General features: G+C 34.8%; 3 protein-coding genes and 1 non-coding gene across 5 annotated transcripts in view; 1 reads left to right on the top strand and 3 right to left on the bottom strand.

Moving 5' to 3' along the window:
* The first annotated feature begins 4,389 nt into the window (after positions 1–4,389).
* LOC110099528 (cinnamoyl-CoA reductase-like SNL6) lies at positions 4,390–8,232 on the top strand. 2 transcript variants are annotated; one of them, XM_020826718.2, is made up of 6 exons: positions 4,390–4,752; positions 4,838–4,980; positions 5,158–5,346; positions 7,035–7,375; positions 7,552–7,645; positions 7,787–8,232. In XM_020826718.2, exons 1-5 carry the CDS (start codon positions 4,617–4,619, stop codon positions 7,643–7,645), a joined length of 903 nt encoding a protein of 300 aa, XP_020682377.1. In that variant the 5' UTR covers positions 4,390–4,616; the 3' UTR covers positions 7,787–8,232. The 2 variants fall into 2 exon arrangements, with proteins under 2 accessions (XP_020682377.1, XP_020682378.1); XM_020826719.2 differs by having other exon boundaries at positions 4,392–4,752; positions 7,035–7,369.
* Positions 8,233–11,977: 3,745 nt separating this feature from the next.
* Positions 11,978–20,845, bottom strand: LOC110099548 (WEB family protein At5g16730, chloroplastic). The gene is made up of 7 exons (XM_028691754.1): positions 20,506–20,845; positions 20,030–20,225; positions 17,722–19,937; positions 17,633–17,663; positions 17,448–17,518; positions 14,397–14,595; positions 11,978–14,304 (listed from the first exon to the last, which is right to left on the bottom strand). Exons 1-7 carry the CDS (start codon positions 20,523–20,525, stop codon positions 12,091–12,093), a joined length of 4,947 nt encoding a protein of 1,648 aa, XP_028547587.1. The 5' UTR covers positions 20,526–20,845; the 3' UTR covers positions 11,978–12,090.
* Positions 20,846–23,326: 2,481 nt separating this feature from the next.
* On the bottom strand, positions 23,327–23,411 carry TRNAM-CAU. Its single transcript is given in 2 exon segments — positions 23,327–23,362; positions 23,374–23,411. It is a non-coding gene; the product is annotated as a tRNA-Met (tRNA).
* Positions 23,412–24,847: 1,436 nt separating this feature from the next.
* Positions 24,848–26,007, bottom strand: part of LOC110099532 (alpha-soluble NSF attachment protein) — a 34,171-nt gene continuing 33,011 nt past the window's right edge. The window contains exon 9 of the mRNA XM_020826722.2: positions 24,848–25,074. Coding sequence (XP_020682381.1) covers positions 25,003–25,074 — 72 coding nt within the window. The 3' untranslated portion in view covers positions 24,848–25,002. The remainder of the gene's footprint in view (positions 25,075–26,007) is intronic.

Raw genomic sequence — 26,007 nt, 5'->3', positions numbered from 1 at the left:
AAATCCAAACAATGCAATATCGTACACATGTAATTTCATACAATGGTCTTACTGAACAAGTACAAACACTGGCTATCAATAGTGCTGTTGTAGAAATCCATAGTGCTGTTGTAGAATCCATATTGCTATTGTAGATATTCATATGTTGGTTTCAATAAGAGTCGTCACTCTGTGCCCGTCGGCCGCCCGTCGGCATATTAAACTCCTTATAACTCCCAATCGATATATCAATGATCAATGATTTAAAGGAAAGCCCGTCGGTCCACCATCTTGTACAGGTCAATTCAATCTCCAACCAACGTTCAACCAGGCTTGTCTTACAGTATTCAATAGTCAATATAAGAACAATGTAGAGCAATCATATCAACATTCATATGCGTATCTATTCAATTCATCAATCTCAGAAAAATCGGAAATCGTACGAAATTTCTGCTGCGTAACGGCAGTCTATCAAATTTACACAAAAATCCTACAAAATCACAATTCACCAAATTACAATAGAATGTTCACGACAATAATATAAGACTATTATTCTACTGAATCAATATCAATAAACATCATGATATTTTTCTATTCGAACAAAATCACGTAGAGCCCAAAATAACAGGTAAAATCATTCCAGAAAACAATCAAATCGCGTAGAATATTCGTATCTATAACATATTAAAAGTTGTGCGGTGAAAGTTGTGTCAATACAAAATGGTGCGCGTTTTTTGGTAACGAAAACACAAATCTGAGCACAAAACGACCAAAACTCAACATCTTCGAAAACAAAAATAGGATTCGGAGTCCTTACAGCGAGATAAACAAATTGTTCAACAGCGTCGACGAACGAAAAGCGCTCCGCGGCCTCCGAAAACCAGCTTTTCCTTCGCTTTCCTTCTCTTTCTCTCTCCTCAGATATTTTCGTTTTTATAAAAATGATTTTCTCTCTCCTCAAAACGAGCTGATTTCCTTATAACATAAGCCTGATCGGCCCGGCCGATCGCCACATCGTCCAGGATGATGTGAACAAAATCCAATCGTCCAGGACTCTTCCTCAGGCCGATAATTTCAGTTTTGCTCTCGGGATTTTTGTCTCCTCTGATCGTCCCAGGACGATCCAAAATCGGCCTGAACGATCCCATTCCAGAAAAATCAGCTGTCTCACTGCACTGATCGTCCCGGACGATCTCAATATCGTCCCGGACGATCCTGGGAGGAAAATCAAATCTAGAGAGAAACAGATCAAAGAAACGAGCTCTCACAATATTACTAGTGTATTAGGATAATTCTTTATGCTAGTTGCCCTTAGTTGATTAGACATTATCATTATATAGACGTGGTAACATTATGATTCCTCTAAGAGATGATTTATAACGTGTCAATGGAGGCTAGTCTAATATGAGGATCAAGAGTGCAAGATAAGAAGTTGATAAATAGGATCAGGGTCGAGGGAGGAGGATGTAACAACCCAAATTCTTAACTATTGAGATATGTCCGCTTTGGTATAAAAGCCTCGCGGTTTGGTCATGTTGGTGTAACTTCTCAATATGTCACACATTCTAAAATTGTTCCGAGATGAGCATGCTTAACTACGGAGTTTCTCAATAAAATTATAACCATTACACGAAAAGATGCCTCAATGTTTAAGAGTTTAATTTCTTTAACTTGAGGGATTTCACGATCTCTCCAACTTAAGTAGCTGATATCCTCATTAGCATCTTTATCCTAGAATCATTCACTACACATATAACATTATAGAGGTTTTCCTTATAAGTTTAAGTGTTGTCTCCCATCATGTAGCAATATGTTATATAGTGGGTTCAAGAGGTTGCTCCCATGACAAAGCGCTTTATCTTGTATGATACTTAGTTCTAATCTTTCGGTTGGTGTATTGCTATAATACCATTTGTAATATCTCAAACTCTTAACTATCATGACAAAGCGCTTTATCTTGTATGATACTTAGTTCTAATCTTCCGGTTGGTGTATTGCTCTAATATCATTTGTAATATCTCAAACTCTTAACTATCGAGATATTTTCCGCTTTGACCTAAGAGCCTTACGGTTTTGTCTTGTTGGTGTAACTTCTCAATAGGCCACTTGTAATAACTTAAATATGTTAAATAAATTTTCTTGAAAAATATTAAAATTTTGAAGTAGAATGTTGCGGTGCTAGGCCAAGAATAATATACCCAGTGACTTCCTTACTTGATTATTTGGTTAGGAAGAAATTAAAAGTGGGGAAGAAGAGAGAGGAGAGAGAAATGTGTTTGGATTATATTTATCAGACATTCCTATTATAAATTTTATTTTATTCATTGTAAGTGACAAATCTCTTACTTCTCTTTTCAATGATTTTGATTTCTATGAATTTTATCTCTCATAAATTTGTCAAAATATATTATCTACTATTTTCATAAACTTTCACCACGCAAGTTTGGATATATGATAGATTTGATCATTCTAAATAATTTGATATGATTTTATAATATTTTAAATAAAGTATTAAATGTAATGCCCTAGAATCTAAATTGAAAGAATTATTCTTTTAATCTTTTAATAAATACCAATCAGAGCTATCTAATATAATCTATCAGTAATAAACAACAAAATAGATTCTATAATTCAAAACGTCAATGTAAACATCTATATTCATTCTCAAAAATCATATACATTGCTCATGATCTACTCAATCAAATCATTACTAATAAGTCCTGAGTACAAAAGAAAAATAAAAAGAACCAGAACCTCAAGAATCCTGACCATCCTCACACTCATGCTCCTCTATCATGACCTAAAATCATTTAACCATATATAATGAGCTTAATAAGCTCAGTAGGTCACCTAAACTTATAACTGAATTCAAAGCTCGGTAAATGAGCAATATGTTTATCAGCAGTCAAATCATAACATTTACATTCATATGATCATTAAATTAACGTAGATACAGTAAAATTTATATCCCCATTTTATGCTGACAAAATCAGAATTATTTTTTTAATTTTTTTAGAATCAGGATTATTTTTTTATTTTTTTTAAATCTTACATTTTTTAATTTATGCGGTGAAAATTTTCTTGAAAACTATCTAATGTTCAGAATTGTCGTATAAGTTTTATATACTAAAATTTTTGTATTTTGTGCTAAGAAAATAAAATTTAATCAGAAAATTTGAGAAATTTCTGTATTTTTTGAAAACTGAGATATATAAAATATAAGCTATCTCGATATAGACAATTCTAAGAACTAGGCTAATAGCTAAAAATGGACCATGGTGACTCAAAACAAACTTTCTCTCTCTAGGAAATATCCTCTCTTTCTCTCACTCAGTCGGTAGTAGGCGCCAGCTATTCGAATTGAAACGGAACAAATTAGTGAAAAAATATATTTTGGATTGGAATATTATTTTGGATTTGATTGATGAAGTTTGATTAAACCTCATGACAAAACTTTTATTCGAAATAATGAAATGAAAATTTTATTGCTCTTATATTGTTTACTCTCAAAAGATGTTGTTTATATAGCAAATCTTCTTATCCAAGTATCACATCTCGCATTGCCGGTGTTAAAAACTTTTTGCAGCACAATATAATTTTTAATATGCGAGTAGAAAATATATTATATGTTAATATATAAGATGACAAAACTTTTAAGTTAATTAAATAGAAAAAAAAATTGACTCAAAATTTCAAATCTAACTTTTAATCAAGATGAATGTCAAAATTATTAATTTCGTATTTTGATAAGTATAATATAAATTTAATTAATTTTCTAACAATATATATAAGAGTTGTTTAGTTGCAATCATTCAAAATTTAAAAGAATTTTAAATATGGTTCAAATTCATGGACAATTGTTTATGTTTGGTTGGAACTAACAAAAGTTAATCTAAAACTTAAAAAAAAAAAAAAAAAAAACTAGGACATATGAGGGCAGTGAATCTAGGGTGTCCGGCGAGAAAAATTATTCTGTGCGGAAGTCGAACTCCGTCCGGATATCTAAGGCCACGGCTCGGTACCACAATACTGAGGCTCGTTATCGCTCGGTATTGCGCCCCGATATCGCTGGCGTAGCTCATTCTGGTTGATATCCAGATGTAAAGCTGCGTTCGGCGTCTGCATAGAATAATCTCTTATTTAGTAAAAATTGTGGCAGAGATAGTCAATATGATTGATAAGAAAGTTACGACTTCATTTGGAATAAATTTTTTATTACTTTTTAATGCAAAAATTTTCAATATAAAAATTTTTTTTGCTAAAAAATTAATTTAAAAACAGCAAAAAATTATCCCAAATAAAATAAAATCACAAATCAAGAAGTCACAAAAGTGGAAAATATCAAAATTTGATGCGATCTTATTGACTTCAAATCTTTCTAATAAAATAAACATTTGCCACGCACGCGCATGTTAACCACAAATACTACCAAACCGCTGCCCCGTGCCTCCTCTTCAACAAATCTCCGTCTCTCTCACCAATCTACCTCCGCCCATGTGGAATTCAGCTAACCGGCAACCTCCATTACCCCAACTCTCTTCCTCCACACTCTTCCTCCCACCTATACATAAATATACTCTCTCCGCCATCTCCAACCAGCCGTCCTTCCCCCTTTCTGCCTCTCTGCAAACTCATCCATGGCTCCTGCTGCAATCGCACGCCACACAACGAAGACCGTCTGCGTCATGGACTCATCCAACCGCCTTGGCGTCGCCCTTGTCGACCGCCTTCTTCACCGTGGTTACACCGTCCACGCCGCTGCCTTCGCTCGTGGTTCGGACTCCTTTCTGTTTTTTTGTCTGTTAAGCTGCTGTATTCGTTTAAGGCGATTGATCGAACAGTTGGCGTGCATGCGCAGGTGATGCGACGAAGGCGGCCTGGAGCGAGAACAAGCGAGTGAGGGTTTTCAGAGCTGATCCCTTGGATTACAACAGCATCGCCGAAGCAATCCGAGGATGTTCCGGCTTATTCTACACCTTCGACGACGAGTCGTCTTACGATGTAAGTTCGATCTCCGACGATTAATGGCCGCCCTTTAGATTTGTGCGCAGAGACGACGTAGATGTGTGATCGATCAATCAAATCATCCACCGTGAATCGTACTTTACGATTCTATGCGATAAAATTAGTAATTTGGCAGTTTTATTCAAGAAATGTAAATGATGAACAATGGTGCAGGAGTTCATGGTAGAAATAGAGCTGAGGGCTGCACATAATGTACTGGAAGCGTGTGCGCAGGCTGACACCATAGAGAGGGTGGTCTTCACATCCTCAGTTACTGCACTCATATGGAATGAGAAACTCAAAGTTACAGAGGATGTTGATGAGAGAGATTGGAGCGACCCTAATTTCTGCCGAAAATTTAAGGTAAACGAATCTCCGAATTGCTTATGTAATTTAAGTCATTTCATACATACCGCTTTATATCATACTATTTATATATCTAACACCTAAAACTTTAATATTTCGTGCCCACCACCAATAGATCAAGTATGGATGCAAGGAATGAAATATTAAAGTTTATAGGATAGTATGAGCAGTAGGAATGAAATATAGTATTGACATATTTGATATTAAAGTTGTCTATTGACGGCAGCAAGGGTGAACTCCCCTTGAACTCAGGGGGCAAAAAGTTCAATTGCCCTTAGGTCGAACCCCACGGACACGCGAGAGTTACTTATAAGTTTGCCTCCCCTAAAAATTAAGTCTGGTCCCGCCTCTAGATGGTAGACATGAAATAATAAAATTTTGAATGTTAGATATGTAAATAGCATGATATAAAGTGGTATGTATGTAATTTTTATATAATTAATTGCCGGAAGAAATGGTTAAATGCTGAGCTGAGACTTGATTTTCTAAAGCATTTAATATTAGTTGTTGAAAGTTGGATATTAATGGAAGGATATAGAATGGTGCTTTGGCCTTAATCAATGGCATACATCTCACGTCTTCGCTTTCTTGTTTAAGATATTGGTTGAACTGTCAAAGAAATGGACGTGGCTAAGTGGCTTGCTGCACAACGCCAGTTATCAAATGAGGCATGTCTTTTTTAAATAAGAAGGAGAATCGTATTGTTACCAATAAGGAGTTGGAAATTAGGTCATATTGTTGAACCACCAAAGGGTTTTGAGATATTAGTAAATTTTCCTCCACAAATTTTTAAGGCTTTGGGAAAAACCATCTTATTCATCCCAGTTAATTAAGAATTTTACAGAGATAAGATGTTCCTTACAGAAATTTGAAATTTTTTTTTTTTTTTAATTAGGATGGGCTTGAAAGAAGCTTGATTTAGTTTTAGATGAGAGTAACATAAGTTTTGATTGATTGCTTATATATTACACTAATCTCAAAGTAAGCCCAAAAATTAAGATTCATTCTTACCCAAAGTTTTTCTCCCTTCCACCCTCTTCCCTCTCCCTCTTTCTTTCCCGCCATTTCTCTCCTCCGTCTCTCTCTCTCTAGTAGACTTTCTCTCTCTTTGAGTTGAATGCACCAAACGAAATGACGCATTCAAAATGCATTATTTCTTTTGTCGCATTTTGAATGGCTATTTCATTTGACGAATTTGCTCTTTTTTTAAATTTTTTAATGAGCACGCTCCTTTGCTAATTCTGACGATTAATCTGCTTCTTTATAAAATAAACCCCACGAAGCGCCCACTCAATCTTAGATAAGCTGCTTGGTGATAATCCTCGACATCCTCAAATAAAAGCTAATTTTAAAATTGCTTGTTAGAAGAACAGAGTAGGGGCTCAAATTGAGCTCTATACATCCATCAACAAAAAAGCTAAAGTCAATAAAAAACGGCATTACTAATATATTAACAAAATTATTTATTTTATTTCAATGATGATGTGAGATTATTCACCAATGCTATCTTTATGCTACTTCATTTTGCATTTTACTTTCCTTTCTATGACCTATTTTTAGAACTTTGAATGAACAGTTATAATGTTTTTTTCGTACACCAAAGCTCCTAATTTCCTCATCACGAATCTATGTATTCCATCCAAGACTATAATTCCAGTGCTAACAGATTTAACCGTCAATGGTAGCTATGGCATGCTCTGGCAAAGACACTCTCAGAGAAGACGGCATGGGCATTGGCAATGGACCGAGGGGTTGATATGGTGGCGGTGAATGCCGGACTTATCCTTGCCGGGCCTGAGCTCTCGTCGGCGAATCCATATCTAAAGGGCGCACCCGAGATGTACGAAGATGGGGTATTGGTGACAGTGAAGCTCAAGTTCCTTGTTGATGCTCATATCTGCGTCTTCGAAAACCCGGACGCCTATGGCCGTTACCTATGCTTCAACCACACAATCTGTCACCCAAAAGACGCCATCAACCTTGCTCAGATGCTCTCCCCCGGACCAAGTCCTCCTCCCAGGTACAAGTAAGAATGTAATTAGTTTCATTGTCTGACGTAAGTCTTGGGCTTCGTTTGGGGATAGTTTTCTTTCTGCTTCTTAAAGCGGTTACTAAAAAGTCGCTTTAAGAAGCAGTAAGAAAGACGTCCCAAACGAAGCCTTGGTCTGATGATATATTCTTAAAATATGCTTTGTGATGCAGTGATGGGCTGGGAGTGATTCAGGGGAGGATACACAGTAAGAAATTAAATAAGTTGCTGTTGGAATATAGAGATGGATTGCAAGTAGCAGAATAGGCAAGTATTGTATTTATAATTCAATTTACAGGTTTAGCGAGCCTTCTCTTGTTTTGATATGTGCAAGGAGGCAAATTGTAGTTTCCAATGGTGTTTTTATCCTCTTTTTTTTTTAATTTATTCCACTGGTTCGGTTTGCAGAGTATTAGTAGCAGAGAAAGAGGCTTAAGGAATGAAATATGTTCAGGAAGATTATGAAATGAGAGAGATCTCTCTGAATGAGAGAATTCTTGTTCTTGGTCGAGGCAAATTTCTGAAGGAAATGGACTGTAATTGATTCATTTTCTTGTAATCTAAACTTGAAATAAAGGAGAATGATCTGTTTGTAGCCATGCGATCATCATCAGGGGCTCGAGGGCCACTAGATTGGCCTCTTGAGACTGAAAAAGCCTAGTGAGAAGACCATCGCCATACTTTAAATAATGTGGCCTCTGAGACTTAATATTTTTTATGTAGTGGTACTCTTAATAATGTGTTATGAGCCCCACGTATATCATTGTGTCCAAAGAATAATAATTTTAGGTCCACAAGACACTTGATAGGTTTAACTCAAAGGGGTTACTAAATGTAAGCAATTTATGATTTTATTGATTTCTTCATGTGAATAATTCTTTGGATTATGACCAAAGGTCCAAAATTAAAGAGAGAATCAAATTATCAATAGAAAAATTTTGGGTTGGAATATGATACAATTGATATGCCGCGTGAAAATTTATTTGACCATCATGATTCTCAATGTATTGTTTATATTAGATATCTAAAGGTCTTGATAAGACAAACTCAATGATACTAAGATTGAATATTAGCCGTTTGATGGTGTTATGGAATGTTGGTCAAATTTATAAAAAAGACCCTCATCAATTTGCCACATGAAGGGGGCCTAGACTTAGTTTAGAGAGAGCTTGGAGTTATGAAGAATTCTAGAACTCTAAATGATGTTAGAAACTGACAATCACCATTAGCTAGCATGGTCACCTGACTGCCGTCATCTAACTACTATCCTCCCACTATCGTCACGTCATTGTCGTCCCATGATTATCATCATCATGATTCTCAATGTATTGTTTATATTAGATATATGAACTCTAACTGAAGGTCTTGATAAGGAGCAATTATTACGTCCGGTCACCGAATGCATTCATAGACCAATAATCACGCGCCACGTCACCTAAAACTCGGTATTGACTATTGAGCACTCGGTATTGTTCGGTATACATTCGGATACGTTCAGATTTGACCGGACGTAATAATTGCTCCTTGGTAAGACAAACTCAATGATACTAAGATTGAATATTAGCCGTTTAATAGAGTGTTATGGAATGTTGGTCAAATTTATAAAAATGACCCTCCTCAATTTGTCACATGAAGGGGGCCTAGACTTAGTTTAGAGAGAGCTTGGAGTTATGAAGAATTCTAGAACTCTAAATGATGTTAGAAACTGACAATCACCATTAGCTAGCATGGTCACCTGACTGCCGTCATCTAACTACTATCCTCCCACTATCGTCACGTCATTGTCGTCCCATGATTATCATCTTATAATCACAACCACCTGACTCTCACAATTCATTTATTTTTGTATGACCAACATTATCTAATTACTATGACTTCATCATTACTACACAATTGTTGTCACATGACCATCATTATTTGACATTGTCGTCTTATTAACAACATCCAATTGCCACATATCTTGCATTTTCCCTCACATTTGTAGTAGAAAGGTAAACTTGTATTACATAGTTTATAATCTTATCTTCTCCAAATGATGGGAAAAGTGAATTCTTATAACATATCCGACACAGTGAATCATCTCATCTAAACCAAGATCCATGATTTTTTTTCTATATGAATATTATACGTAAAAATTCTAGTGTCAATTGCATTCTTTTTTGATATTTTTGGATATATGTACAAAGCTAAGATGTAAAAATTTTCTATACCGCCTAGAATTTTCTAGCAAGAAATAATAATGATAAAAATTTTGATTTAGATACATCTCAAAGTCATTAAATTTTGAATGTAATTCATAATAAATCAATTAAAACTCATATTGCATTGTTCTCAAATAAATATAATTGGATTTCAAACACATCCTAATTAAAATATTGATTAGAATATCTTCAATCATTTTTTTTTCATTTTAAATATATTTTGTGGTAGCATATGACTAAGAATGATAACAAATTCTTGTTGAATTATAAACTGATAGATTGCATCATTTTGAAATGATTTGATGAGCAAAATGTTATGGATGATAAGTGTATATCTATACATGTCGATATAGGTAACATATATGTGCAAAGTATTTATGCCTCCAATGAGATCGATTAATAGGTGCACTTTCTCAAAATGAGCCTCGCCCAAATGAGCATTTGCTGGAGAAAGGTTGGGGATGGTCAACCATTTGCACAGGTGAAAATCATTTTATAAGAGATTGCGACTAAGGATACTAGTGTTTCGAATAAGTTCGACCGAAGGACTCACCTTTGCATACCTTCATTCGGAGAAACACTCGCCCTATGAGGGCACCTATTTCATAACCAAACTCACTTAAAAGACTTGTCTCTGACTCTCTTGCACAGTGGAACTCACCATTCATCCAAGATATTCATCTCTAAGGACTCACTCATGGTGTTTATCATGAAAGACATGTTCAAGGCACTCTCCCTTAAGACTCGCCATAGGTATCCATTCTAAGGGCCCATTCGAAGCATTGGTCCTCTAGGACTTGCTAGAGGCACTTGTTCCTGAGAGCTCACCGCCCATATAGGGCACTCGCCAAAGACATCTCAAATGTCATAGATAGATGTTCATGTGTATATATGATGGTGTACTCCATATGTCTGTATTAGTCTGTATTTGTCTAATAATATATTAATTTTCTATATTTTCTTGGTGTGGCCTTTTCTTATAATCCTTTTAATTTGTTGACCTTATCTCATTTTTACTATTCCCAAGAATTGTATGATTTCCTAGCCACCCTCCATACTCACCTATTTCGATTGTTACTCGCTAGCTCTATCTAGTTTTGCTAGCAAGATTCAGTGTTGCTCACGATCAAATTTGAATCCACCAATAAGATTGTCAGTAAAGTAAATGAGCCTTTATCTAAATTTAAATGGAGCAATTATATAGTTGACAACATAATAAAAATCAATAGAGAATAAAATATTCAACCATCGAACTATTAAACCGGAAAAAGCTGAAATACTTTATGTATGCTTTTTGCTGATGATATTCTTCTTGTTGTTAAGACTAGTGAGAGAGTTGAAAGAAAACTTGAATTATGGAGGTCAAATTTAGAGTCTAAAGGTTTTTGTTTGAGTAGATATAAAACCCAATAATGAAGTATAATTTTAGTAGTAATAGTTCTGATGGGATTGCTACTTCGGGAGATCAAGTTATTAATAAGAGTATATGTTATAGACATATTGAATCTATTGTTCAAATTAACGGTGAAATAGATAAGGATATTATTAGTGGAATTCAAGTTGGATGGTTGAAGTGGAGGAATGCATTGGGCATATTGTGTGATAAAAAAAGTACCTCTCAAACTAAAAGAAAATTTGGTGAGACCTGCAATGCTTTGTGATACAAAATATTAGTTGTTAAAAGAGAAGCATAAAGTTAAGTGTTATATAGATGAGTGGCTTCACTCTTGGAGACAAAATGCAAAATGAGTATGTACGTGAAAGTGTTGGAGTAGCTCCAGTGGCAAATAAAATTAGAGAAAGTCTCCTCAAATGATTTCGACACATAAAATGTTGGCCTTCCGATGACCCGATTAGGAGAGTAGATGTATTGGATTTGACCTATGTTAAGAAATATATAGGTAGGCCTAAAAAACTAGAAAACATTAGAATGACCTTGTCTTATTAAATTTAAATAAGAATTTGACTCTTAGCATGTCACAATGGAGAAAAAAGATTCATGTAGCTGACCCTATATAGTGGGATAAAAGTTTGATGTTGTTGATGATGTTGTTGTTCGAATTTTATAGGATCAGAAAAAATATTAAATCTACAGCCATCTTTATGAACATCTAAATTAATTACATATACCGTCAGTGTACCCTTACCAGTAATACTAATCATCATCATGTCCTTCACAATGGTTGCAGTATAAAATTCTACTGATGCTAATATTGGTATGGGATTCCAATGAGATATACTAGAAGAAATGCAATGTAAATAAATATTAAATTTTCAATAAATCCGAATTAGTGTTATGTATTTTACATAGCATGTCAAATATATAAAATACAATAATACAGAATGATGAGAAGCTGACCTAGAATATGGTTTAGTAACAAGAAAGAATCACAGTTTCTTCACACAACTCCAATATTGTTTGCTTCTCCATTGGCACAATCTATAAAAATATGGCAATCTGAATAATCACAGAAAGGGAAGAATCAAATAATAAAATATGATACAGTGATGCTATTTGGAAGTAGTCTTCTTTAGAAGATCCCCAAATTTGTTTAGTAAAGCCTTCTTTTTCTTTTGTAGAAGCTGATGCTTAATTTCAGAAGTCTTGCCATTCTGTGCAAATCGTCCATTTATCTGATCCAACTTACCATCATCAATCTTTGGTGATTCAGAGAGCATTTTATTATCACTGGTTTCACCACCGTCTTCATAAATCTTGGGTTCTATCTGCACAGGATGCCCTTCGGCTCCATTCTCATCTAGCTTTCTATCATCTTTAATCACTTCCCAAGCTTCTTCTGATGGTGCTTCTGAATTCTCTGTTTCAGTTTCATCAACTTTATCATCCATGACTACAATCATCTTATGCATTATGGTGTGTTCGTTACCATTGTTGGAAAGTAGTCCGTTTAATCCATATTCTTTGTTTTGACTTGCATCGCCATTTTCTTCGATCTTCTTGGATGACACCTTAGCCAGTGATTCAGAGAGTTCCTTAATTTTTTCTGAAGAAGCAGTTTCACGAGCCCTGAGTTCATAATTCTCCTGAGTGATTCTTTGTAGCTCATTCTCTTTATCTAACAATCTTTCTTTGAGGCACTTACTCTCCTCTTTTTCTTTTTCAAAGACATTGTTGGCTTCAATTAACTCTGATTCAGCTTGCCTAATCTTATCATGAAGCTTGTTTGCTTCTTCCACGGCTGCTTTTGCATCAAAATTTTCCCTCTCAAGTTTCTCCATGTCTTGATGCCTCTCTAACTTCATTGAAGCAATTTCTTCATCTGCTTTCTTAATGGCAGTTCTCAGATTAATCTCCTTTGCATCCCATTCAGCTCTCAAGTTTTTTGCTTCTGTTTCAGACTTCTCAATTGACTTTTTGAGACAAACAATCTCGTATTTGGCTTCATCAAGCATGGCCTCAAATGTTTCCTGGGTGATCTTGAGGGCTGATTGTACTCTGTCCAACTCACCTGTGGTACTCTCAACCTCCGCTTGCTTTATCAAAAGCCTTTCTTGCATGTCCCTGGCTTCCATGGACACTTCATGCAATGCGGATGCTAAGCCTTCCATTGCTTTCCTGGATTTCTCAGAATCCTCTCTAGTAATCCCAAGCTCAACTTCCAGCTTATTGTTTATGTGAGTAAGACTATCCAAATAAGAACTTCTTAGCCTCTCATTGTTCATTGTCTGTGCCTTCACTTCTCCCTCTCTTCCGATCTCGATCTCGGACTTTAAGAATTCAACCGTCTTTTCCACATCCCGCACTTCTTGCTTAGCTAACTCAAGTTGGTGATCAGATTCTTCAAGATCTGCTTTATGCCTTTCTACCTCAAGCTCCAATACTTCGATCTTCCCCTTAAGACAAACAACTTCAGATTCTGCATTATTAAGCATAGAATGCCTCTCTCTTAGCTGTTTTGTCAAAGAAGCAAGAGAATCCTTTAACATCCTTTCAGATTGCTGCACTTCCTGCAAGCACGATTCTAACAACTCTGTCTTCTTTTTCCACTCATCCACAAAACCAACTGCATCTGACTCCGCCTTCTTTGCATCTGCCAGCTCAGTCTTGAGCCCTTCAACAAACGCTTCCATCTCAACCAACTTCTCTTCATCAACCTTTACTCTCGAAAGTTCAAGCTTCAAAGCTTCTGCCTCAGAAGCCAATTTCTTGATCACCTGTGCTGTCTCATTGGACTTGCTCTCAAGCTGAGACTCAAGTACTGATTTAAGGCGGTGGATTTCTCCAGAGAGAATTTCCACCTTCTCAGCTTTGATCTCTGCAATCCTCGTTGTCTCATCTGCTTGTTTAAGTGCACTGTTCTTTGCATCAGTGGTCATTACCAACTCCTGCTTCACCCTCTGAAGCTCCTGAGTTGCAGAAAGCAGTGCGGAGACATCAACAGCATGCTGATTACTGATATCCTCAAGCTCTTTGTGCAAATTTTCCTCTCTTTTCCGAGCAGCTTCAATTGCTGCTTGCTTCAATTCCTCTGTGCGAAACTTTTCAAGCTCAGAACTCTCCTCAGCTTTCTTTAAAGATAGTAAAGCCTCTCCAAGCTTCTCGCTCACCTCCACTACTGCTTTCTTGGCATCACTTAGCTCCTCCAGAACATTGGCCCTATCTATCTCTTGAAAAGCTATCTGTTCCTTTGCCTTTTTGAGATCCTCCTGCACTGAAGAAAGTTGCAGTTGCAGCTCTGATCCTTTCAATAAACGTGAATATTTCTGTAAATCACAGACCCCATCAGCACATTGACTAAGAAACAATTTAAAACCGTATGGAAGAAATATTATTATAAGTTGCATTATTTACTAACATCTGGAGTAGTACTGATCTTTGTTGAACGGCGACTAACTACTGGTTTAGAATCTGATGAATTTGGCGACCCATTAATTGAAAAACTTGTGTTTTCCTGTGAAGGAGGAGGAGAATCAACGTCCAGCTTAGCAGGTCTAGGCCTGCCAACTTTACTAGCTAGTATGTTTTTGTTGTTTGCAACATCGAACAAGCCAGATCTGGTCAAGATCCAGGTATCAGATTTCTTAACGAAAACAAGAATTAACCTAATGAAAGAACATTGCACACTTGGATCAAAAGCCAAAACTACAAGATTACAGCATTTAGAAATAACTCGCGCATCGAAAAAGATTAAAATAATTGAACAGAATCAAACTATAGGGATTCAATTAAAGATCAACTACAATGAGATCGATCTCCACCAACCAAGAATGCATCGCAGAAACCTAACCCGTATGGCATTACGGCTGTAAATCAAAACGAAGCCCCAAAAATGCTTTTCGATGTAAATTAAAATAAAACAAGAACTATTTGGGGATTTCAATCAAGAAAATAGAGAAATTAAAGCAAAATCAACAAATGAAGATCAGATCTGGAGCCAGAGCCAGCTTACTTTGATTTGGAAGAGCGCATTGTATCCTCTTACAGGATCAGAGATTGCAGAAGAGACGAAATTCAGTAGATTAAAGGGGCGAGATCATAAGTAATCGAGACGATGAGAGATTTCGTATGGGAAAGTAACGAATCTGTTTCCACCTACACCAGCTGTTCTTACCTAAAAGAAAAAAAAAAAGTTTCTTAATACACCTTTTAATATATAAATAACAAAATATACACATGACAACATAAACATACCTTTATCCTTAAATTTAAATTCTCCATTTTTCAATATTAAAAATTAATTCTCATTTATCTTATAAAAATTTTTATTTTTTATTACTTTCTAAACATAATTTTTTAACCGATATATAGGTCTAGCTCAATCTGTTTTTTACCATAAGTAATTAATCTAATATAGTCTACTCTCCTAATCTTAATTTGAACTACATTTTTATGTGACCAAATTTGCATCTAAAGACTATCTTAAAATTAAATAAATATATAAAATTATAAATTTAGTTATAAAATATTTATTTAGATATATATATATATTATATATATATATATATTATTATTATAAAATATTATAATATATATATTTTATATATTATATATATATATATATTATATTATATATATATATAAAACTTAAAAAATTTGTTTCTTGGGTAGAGTTAAGCAAGGAGACAACTTCTTTGTTTGCCACTTAGTAACCCTTAAACACCAAAAAATGTATTGTTCACCTTTTTTTTAGGGGGTTGGATAATTGAGTCATTAAGATAAAGTCACACACCATCACATACATAGCATCAAATCTAAGACATCTCGGTAATAGTAGAAGCTTCAACAACAAATTAAGGAAACCTATGTATGGGGTTCACTTGTGAAGGCTGAGGGGTGTCAATATTAGACCCGACCCGAAAACCCGACCAAAAAATTTTCGAGTTAGGGTCAACCCCGAACCTGAAAATGCTCAGTAAATCGATTCCATTTCAAAAACTAGGTTGAGTTCGGGTTGACCCGAAACCAAAATTGAACATTTTTACCTGTTTTTGACGCGGAAACCTGTTTTGACCCGAAACTCGAGATTGACCCATCTTTTATCCGAAAAAAAAATTGTCCTATTTTTTATCAGCCTCGGGTCTTTGGGTTGTGTTGGGTTGATCTAGACCGAAGAGGGTCAGTTCGGGTCCGAAAAATCGACCGTTTGTAAAAATAGGCCGGTTTGGTTGACCGAATAGTGTCGGGTTCATTCTGGGTTTGACCCGAGCCCAACCCGTGACCCAAAATTGACATCCCTAATTGCGAGCCTCTTTTTTTTTTTTTTTTTTTGAGGGACCATTTTATTTCTTTACTGTGAGCACACAATGTTAGAAGTAACTAGCATATTCCATGAATAACTTTTTTTTGTTAAATGAGCAAACTTATTCATTGACTTATCCATTCATCTTTCTCTCTCTAAAATCTCTCTCTTTCTCTTTCAGCATTCTAATGGCTCCCTTATTCTCAGTCCCAAATTTGTTGCAGAACCACTTGCATGCCTGTCTATCTCTTTCATCCAGCACACATCCTTAGCCTCATCCAAATTCTACAGGTGTTGTTGACACATTCACATGCATCTGTTGGTATTTAGCCATCCAATATGATTTGAGCCACCCTATAATTGCTTAATATTCTTTGTATACAATTATTCTAATTAGCTTTAATTAAACAGCTAATGATGCTTAATTAGTATAGTGCTTATGGGTAACTTCATATAGTTTGTACCTTATCAAAATTATATATGGGTGATAGGCATGTAATATTAATATTTTGGGTGTTAGATATGTAAATAGCATGAAATAAAGTGGTATGTATGTAAATCCCCCATGACAATTTTTTAAACCATCTAAAAGAACATAAAATTGAACTTTTAAATATTGACACATTTTTAGGCGTAAGAATTTTAGTAGAAACTCCAATATTAAGAGCACTCGTACAAAAGCAGTGTTAAGACGGGTGATTGTAACAGTCTAAACTCTCAACTATTGAGATATTATTCATTTTATCCTAATAGTCTCATGAATTTATCCCATTAGTGTAACTTCCCAAAAAATCATACATCCTTTGAGTGCTTTTATACAATCACATTTTATTTTGAACTTTTTAATAAAATTCGACGTTTAAAAGTTTGACTTTATTTTTGTGAGAGGTTTCATAATGACCTCTTGAAAAATTACACCAACGAGACAAAATTGTGAGGCACCAGGCCAAATCAAACAACATTTAAATGATCAAGAATTTGGGATGTTACACAATTCACCTCAAGATGACTTGAATGCTCTTGATTTTATGTTAAAATAATTGCATCTGAATTTCATTTCAATTTTTCTTTTATCATGAAGATACTAGCACAACTAGGTTGGGTTCATCTATGATGGCTTGAACTTGTCAACATTATTTGACTCAACATTCAGTGACAATCAACAACATTACTATAATTTTTCCATCATTTGCAATATCAACAACAAGATCTGTGCGCATATACACAAATAGAGCGCACTGATCAAACATAAGAACAGAGAACAACATTAAGCCATCACAAATAACATACTGAATTAGAATTTGGATTGCGCAACAAACAAAAATGCACAAATTTTAAGACATTTGACAAACATCATCAGCCATGAAAATGATTTTATCACAACTTTAAGGAATATTTAAAAAACGCAACGCAAAAAAAAGAAATGGAGATGCAGAAATGCTATTTGGGAGTATTCTTCTTCTTTAGAAGGCTACCAAATCTGTGCAGCAAAGCCTTCTTTTTCTTCTGCAATTGCATTTGCTTAGTCGGTGAAGTGTTTCCATTCTGTGCACCTTCCAAATTCATCTGATCCAGTTCATTTCCATCAATCTTTGCATCCGACTCATCAAAACGCTCCATTTCAGTGGGTAGTAATTTATCCATGATTTCACCTTCAAAAATCTTGGGCTTTATCTTTATCACATCCCATTCCTCTGCATTTTTACTGCCATTCTCCTCTAGGTTGTTCTTGCCATCCTTAAAATATTCCTCAGATTCTTCTGATGGAACTTCTGAATATGTTTTTTCAGTGTCATCAACTTTATCTTCCCTCACTTCTATCATCTTAGGAAGTGTTTTGTAGTTTTTATCGTTGCTATAAAGCTCTCCATTTTCAACATGATCGGCATTTACTTTCTCTGATGAGACCTTTGCGAGTGATTCGGAGAGTTCTTTAATTTTTTCTGAAGCAGCAGTGTCCCGAAGCAGGAGATCATCATTCTCCTGAGTGATGCTTTGCAGCTCATTTTCTTTATCCAACAATCTTTCTTTTAAGCCGCTACTCTCAGCTTTTGCTTCTACAATAGCATCATTGGCTGCAAATAACTCGGATTCAGCTTGCTTCAACTTATCATGAAGCTTGTTTGCTTCTTCCTCAGCTGCTTTTACTTCACATTTTTTCCTCTCAAGTGTCTCCACGGCTTTATCCCTCTCTTGCTTGATTGAAACAATTTCATCATCCGCATTCTTAATGGCATTTCTCAGATTAATCTCCTTCTCATTCCATTCATCCATCAAGTCCCTTGCTTCTGTTTCAGACTTGTTAATGGTCTTTTTAAGACATACAATCTCATATTTGGCTTCATCAAGCATGACCTCATATTTTTCCTGGGTGTTTTTGAGGGCCAATTTTAGTTCATCTGCCTCAGTTGTGACACTATCAACCTCAGCTTGCTTGATCAAGAGCCTTTCTTGTATGTCCCTCGCTTCTAAGGACACCTCATGCAATGCTGACGCCAAACCTTCCATGGCTTTCTTAGCTTTCTCTGAATCCTGTTTAGTAATCTCCAGCTCAGTGGACAGCTTACTGTTTTCCTGAGTGAGGCTTTCAACGGTTGAAATTGTGAGCTTCTCATTGCTCAATGCCTGGGCCTTCTCCTCCTCCACCGTCTGGATCTCAATCTTCAAGATTTCAACTGTATTTTCCAGATCCAACACTTCCTTCTTTGCTAAATCAAGCTGTTTATCAGAAATTTCATGATCTGCTTTATGCCTAGCAACTTCAAGCTGTAATGCTTCAACCTTCCCTCTAAGCGATATAACTTCAGATTCTGTGTCATCTAGCATAGATTTGCTCTCTTCTACCTGCTTTGTCAAAGAAGCAAGAGAATCCTGCACCAAATTTTCAGAGTGTTTTACTTCCTCCAAGCTAGATTCTAACGACTCAGCCTTCTTTTTCAACTCGTCTACAAGACCAACTGCATCAGACTCAGCCCTCTTTGCATCTGTTAGTTCAATCTTGAGCCCTTCAGCCAAGGCTTCCATCTCAACCAACTTTTCTTCAGCTAGCTTTGCCTCCTCAAGTTCAAGCTTCAAATAATCAACTTCTAAACCCAACTTCTTGATCAGCTCTGCTGTTTCAATGGACTTGCTCTCAAGCTTCGAGTCAAGTAAGGATTGCAAGCGATTGATTTCTCCAGAAAGAATTTCCACCTTCTCTGCATTAACCTCTGCAATCTTCATTGCATCCTCTGCATGACTCAGGGCAGTATTCTTCGCATCAATGGCCATCGTCAGCTCATGCTTTGCTGTTTGAAGCTCCTCAGTCACAGAAAGCAGTGCTGCAACATCAACAGCATGCCGTTTTCGGATATCTTCAAGCTCTTTGTTCCATTCTCTCTCCCTCTTATGAGCAGCTTCAATGGCTGATTGCTCCAGCTCATCTGCACGAAACTTGTCAAGCTCCGAACTCTCCTCAGCTTTCTTCTGAGCTAATAGAGTCTCTGCAAGCTTGTCGTTCACCTCTTCCACTGCTTTCTTGACATCACTCAGCTCCTCAAGAACCCGGGTTTTCTCTTTCTCTTCCATGGCTAATTGTTCCTTCGCACTTTTGAGATCCTCCTGCACTGCAATAAGCTGCGCCTGAAGTTCTGACCCCTTTAATAGCCGTGACTGTTTCTATAAATCACAAACCAAATTAATACACTAATGAAGAGATAAAATTACACACTTTCACGAAGAAATCTTATTAAAGTTGCAGGCTTACTTACATCGGGAGTATTACTGCCTTTCGGCGATCTGCGGTTAGCCACTAGCTTTGAATCTGCAGATCTCGGAGAAAGATCAATTGGAAAACTAGGTTTTTTCTGCGCAGAAGGGGAATCAGCGTCCAGCACAACAGATCCCTGCTTACCCATTTTGCTAACTGGCGTATTTTTGTTGTTGGCAGCATCAGCCAAGCCAGATCTGCCCAAGATCCAAGTCTCAGAATTCAACCATAAAAAGAAAAAAAAAATTGGCGGCACTCACAAGATAGAACAAATAGAACCAAAACCCACTACAGACTTCTACTTAAACATTCGCCACGAAGAGATCTATCTTAACCGACCAAGAAAGCAAATTAGAAGCCAAATTCATAAACCATTGCAACTATAAATCAAAACAAACATAAACACAAAAACAAGAACTCAGATGCAATTTTCAACCAAGAAACAAAAGATCAGATCCGGGGAAAGAGCTAGCTTACTTGGATTTGGATGACAGCATTGTATCCGCTTACACGATCAAGGTTTGCAAAGGAGTAGGGAAGCTTCAGGAAGGCAAAGGGAGAAGACCTTCAACAAAAAGACGCAATGAGAGATCTCAAAAGGGAAAGTAGCGCGATTCTCGAAAAGCTGGGAGGATGGGAGCAAGAAAAGAAGAGAAAGGTCGAAGGAGGTTGCAGGTCTCCACGATCTCGACCACTGATAGTATCACCTACAGTGTAGCTGCTCCTCTCTCCTCTCTCAGAGCTTGCGCGCCCGCGCGCTCTCTCTCTCTCCCGCTCTTGTTCTTTACGGGATGGTAAGAAGGAGGAAGGGGGAACAAAGGGAAATAATTAATAGCCGTTTGACGGAAATAAAAATCCGTTTGACGGAAATAACCTTTCTGTTATCCAAAGCAGGCGAGCTTAATGGGCTGTCGGTTCGGTTCGGCCGAAATCTGCTGCACTGCTGATATATACCCCCTATTTTTTTATTTCTATAAAAGAATAATGACAGAATATTTGCATACAAATTATATTAAAATAATCCTAAAAATTATTTGATTTTAAATTTTATTTCGTTAAGAAATTTTATTGAATCTATCAAATTTATATATTTGTGAACGGCAACATTAAATGATTGAGAATTTGATAAAATTAAAAAATATGGATTAGGATTTTATCATGAATTTTGATATTTGAATGTTAATTTAAAAAATAAATATAGGATGATGATACTTTTGTAAATAGCTAATATTTAATTATTACGTATGTAATTAATCTCAAAATAGATATGTTAATTTTCAATTTTCATCAGATAGAGGATAAGTTGATCATTGGATTGATATCATAATTTTATATTAGTAAATTATAGTCAGATATTAAATGTAATAATAAAAGCATATACTAATTTTTAGTTGATTTATATATATGTCATAATATATATATTTAAATTGCATCAAATTATATTTATAAATGATTTGCCTTCCGATCATTATCGTTCGACTACAATACTCTGATTAATGCTGTCTTACTACCATCTTTCGACTAATGACCATCTAATCAGTGTGTATCAAATCTTCACATTATATTAAGATAATAAATTCTTTAATTCTATCACTGTAAATATTTTAACATACAATAATAAAAAAGATGTATATATTACTTAAAATTTGGTAATATTAATGATTTTTTTATAATATTTAAATGTCATATAAAAAAACAAAAAAATGTAGATATTAAATATATAAGAATTTTGTAACAGGTATATAAATCTTTCTAAATTTTAATCTTATTTTTATTGAATAAAGGTAAAAAAAATTATTTCAAACAATTTTTTTTTTAATTAACACTTCTTCGAGGACAGCTATGCCTTTCCTTAATGCTGCTCACGAATGGCAATCCCTCCCTCCAACTACTGCTAGTCTGCTACTTTGGGCTTAGGGCAATTGTGAAAATACAGCTAATTTTGATAATTATATCTGTTTAATTCTGAATTTTTTTATCCAAAAGTAGGTGCATTTATAAGGATTAATTATTGTACTCGAACGCCGGAGACCGATCAGAATGCATCACATCACTTTTGTGCTCGGTACTGCAGCTCGATACCACTGACTTGGTGCATTCTGCTTGATCTCCGAACGATGTTCCGCTTTCGATCTCCGCATAGAATAATTCTTCTGCTTGATCTCTTAATTAACGGTTAAAATTTTCGAACAATAGATCAATATGAGCTACGTTGCACTTTGTCCCCAATTGATAAAATTTATTAATATAATTAGCTTAGTAAGATTTTTATGTAATTTTTAGATTTTAGAATATTTAAATATTGGATCATAAATTTTCTTTAATCATTTTTTAAATGCATATACTCTCTACTTCGTTGGGTTATAATCGGAGCGGTATCACTCGACAATAAATTTCAATGAAATCATATGAATTTGAGGCTGATTGAACTTCCATCGAACATTTAAAATCACGATAGAAAACTTCTAGAGATCATATAAGACGTAACCAATTCCATAAAAATGAGTATAATATAAAGTCACAATCCTAATCTAATGTCAATAATTATTACCATTCATTAAAAAATAATTTTTTCTTTTAAATTCTCAATTATAAGAGGAACATTTGATAATTTTCAAGTCGCACTCTAACCTTTTACACTTAGGTCAATTAAATCACATTTTATACATAACTCACATATGAAAATTTTAAATTCAAGATATCTTAATTGACGATTAAAATTTCAAAAAAATAGATCGAGATGAGTTATGTTGCACTTTTTCCCCAATTGATACAATTAATTGATATAATTAACTTAGTAAGATTTTTATGTAATTTTTAGATTTTGGAATATTTAAATATTGGATCATAAACTTTTTTAATCATTTTTAAAAATACATATACTCTCTAGTTCGCTGGGTTATAATCAGAGTGGTATGAATCGACGATAAAATTTCAATGAAATCATATGAATTTGAGTCTGATTGAACTTCCATTGAACATTTAAAATCACGATAGAAAACTTCTAGACATCATATAAGACTTACCTAATTCCATAAAAATGAGTATAATATAAAGTCACAATCCCACTCTAATGTCAATAATTATTACCAATATTCAAAAATAATTAATTAAAAAAAATCAAAAATAATTATTTTTGCTTATAAATTTTTTTATCAAAAATATAAATAACTTCTTTATATTATGGTAGAAGTTTTATTATTGAATTGATTGCTTATTTTATAAATTAATTTTGAAAATGCAAATATATTCATATCGAATATAAAAAAATTGCAAAAGGAGAAAAATAGAAAACGTTTGGGGTGAGAGAGGCTCGAACTCTCGACCTCAGGATAACTCAGATGCTATGAGACCTACGCGCTAGCCAACTGCGCCACCACCCCACATTTGTGATGTTTCTTTAATTTATAATTATTAATATATTGTAGCAATATTGGAATTATTATCTATTAAAGATAATATAATAAAAATAAGTTTAAGTGACTAGAGGGTGCAATCATTATCATGAAAATAAAAATAATTTATTGACTCTCTATATCAGAATGTGAAAGATTGAGTGGAGCTGCTTCAATCTCACTTTTTTTGGAGTATCATAACTTGAAAAGGTGGAAAAGATTAGCTTCATGGCTATAATTGAAGCTAACATATAATGAAAGACAAACATTAATGAGGAAAGTGATGATAAAGTTTGGTGAATGGTCACTTTCACTATTAATATATTCTCTGTAATGTTGTTATGTGCTTCAATGCTCTCACCCAAAGTTTTTTCACCTTTGTCTGATACTTGAAAGCTTTGGCTATGACGAAAAGATCTTAAATTTGAGTCTTATATATACGAAGTTATGCTTGTAAATTTGTCTTAATTGATCTAAGACTTCATTTGGGGCAGCTTTTTAATTGCTTTCTAAAACTATTTTTTAGTACAAAAATATCTTGAATCAAAAAATTTTGTACTAAAAAGTAATTTTATAAAGTAGCAAAAAACTGTACCAAACAAAGCCAAAATATCCGTAAAATAATTTAAAATATTATTTGGGCTTTATGTGGTTGTAGAGTAATCATTCCATTGATGCTTTAAAGACTTTGTTTTTTAGAGTTACAAAAACATTAGAATACAAATTGACATATTACTTGTTTGTGAGAGAGATTTATTAGGATATTGTTTCAATAACTCTGACATAATAAGCAATCAAACTCAATATTATTTAGCTTTAAAATGAATTGAATTAGCCTTTATTCTTATGTAAGAATTAATTACTTTTTAATTTCATTATTATTATCTAAAAATAAATTATATGTTTTAGAAGAGGTCTATCACCTAACATGACATAGCTAAAAGAATACATTAAGAGAGAGATGCATTGTCAAGTTTTCGAGAGAAATGACCATTATCAAAAACAAATATAAAGAAATGAATCAGAGTTACCGTTAGATGAAGGCTTCATTTGTTATAATTTTCTTATTATTTTTTAAAATAGTTTTTTAATAACTATTTTTTGAACTAAAATTTTGTATTAAAAATATTTTAGAAAGTATTAAAAAAACTATCTCAAACAAAACCTAAGTTTTATTTGAAACAACTTTCTTAGTGTTTTTCACAGCTGATTTTCAATTAAAAAATTATTGAATGCAACAAAAAATAGCGAACAAAAATTGTCTCAAATAAAGCCTAAAACTTCATTTGGTACGGCTTTCTTGCTGCTTCTTAAAGTAATTTTTCAGTACAAAAATTTTAAGAAGCAGGAAGAAAGTCATCCCAAACGAAGCCTTAGTGTCACTTAAGTTGTCATAACAGTTCTTAAATGGGGCAAGATGTCACAAAGAATGAATCAAAACTCTCAAATATGAACATTCAAAAATATATATCAAAGCTGGTTCCACTGAATGTTGAACCTTGCTGATTAAATGGTTATAAGTTCCATAAAGATTCAAAAATATAGCTCAAATAGCTCACTCAAACCTTCAATCTGGAAATTAAGTGAGATTATCTTCATTAGCTTTCAGTGCAGTCTTTGCGCGCAGCAGAAGGGTGGTTTTCCAAGGATCCTGCAGTTGGTTTCACAGCAAAGATACCGTCATGCAAATAATACATGGTTGGTGAAATGCTAACAACGAGAATACTTGAAAATGAAAGAATAATAATAACAAATTAAAGATGGTTGGCACCTAATGAGCAGCAGTCCATCGTTAAAGTCTCAACCTTTGCGTACTAATGGCAATTATATTTTAAATTAATTGGCAAACACTTAACACTCATACACACGAAATACATATAGGAATAGAGCACTATCCTGATATGTGGGAAATATATATATATATATATATATATTATCCGCAATATTAATTTTCTATGTTCTTATCGTCAAATGCAAGATTAAGGTTTTGTTTGGGACATTTTTCGTACTGCTTACTAAAACGGCTTTCTAGTACACAACAACTAAACAACAACAACAACATCATCAAGCCTTTGTCCCACTACGTGAGGTCGGCTACATGAATCCTTTTTCGTCATTGTGTCATGTTAAAAGTCAAATTCTGATTTAAATCTAACAAATAAAGATCATTTCTAATATTTTATAACCAAGTCTTTTTAGGTCAACCTCTACCTTTCTTAACACAAGTCAAATCTAATACCTCAACTTTCCTAACCAGGTCATCGGAAGTCCTTCGTGCTCCTTTTAATGTGGACCTATGATGCACCGACACGGCACTTAGAGAGGGTATGCAGTGTCGGACACGTGTCGGACACGGACACGCGTCGGGCACGTGTCAGACACGGACACGCGTCGGACACGGCATGGACACGCGTCCGACACGGCATTGGAGTGTCACAATTAAAAAAATTAAAATTAAAATTGGACACGCGCGTCCGGTTATTAAATGAGATATCGCTAGTTACATGCTCGGTATTGCTCAGTATATGCTCGGTACCGCTCAGTACATGCTCGGTATTGCTCAGTATATGCTCGGTACCGCTCA

Source organism: Dendrobium catenatum, unplaced genomic scaffold (genome assembly GCF_001605985.2).
Source record: "Dendrobium catenatum unplaced genomic scaffold, ASM160598v2 original_scaffold_62511, whole genome shotgun sequence".
NCBI classification, from domain to species: Eukaryota; Viridiplantae; Streptophyta; class Magnoliopsida; order Asparagales; family Orchidaceae; genus Dendrobium; species Dendrobium catenatum.
The sequence above is the reverse complement of the archived record's forward strand: the minus strand, read 5'-3'. Positions and strand labels throughout refer to the sequence as shown.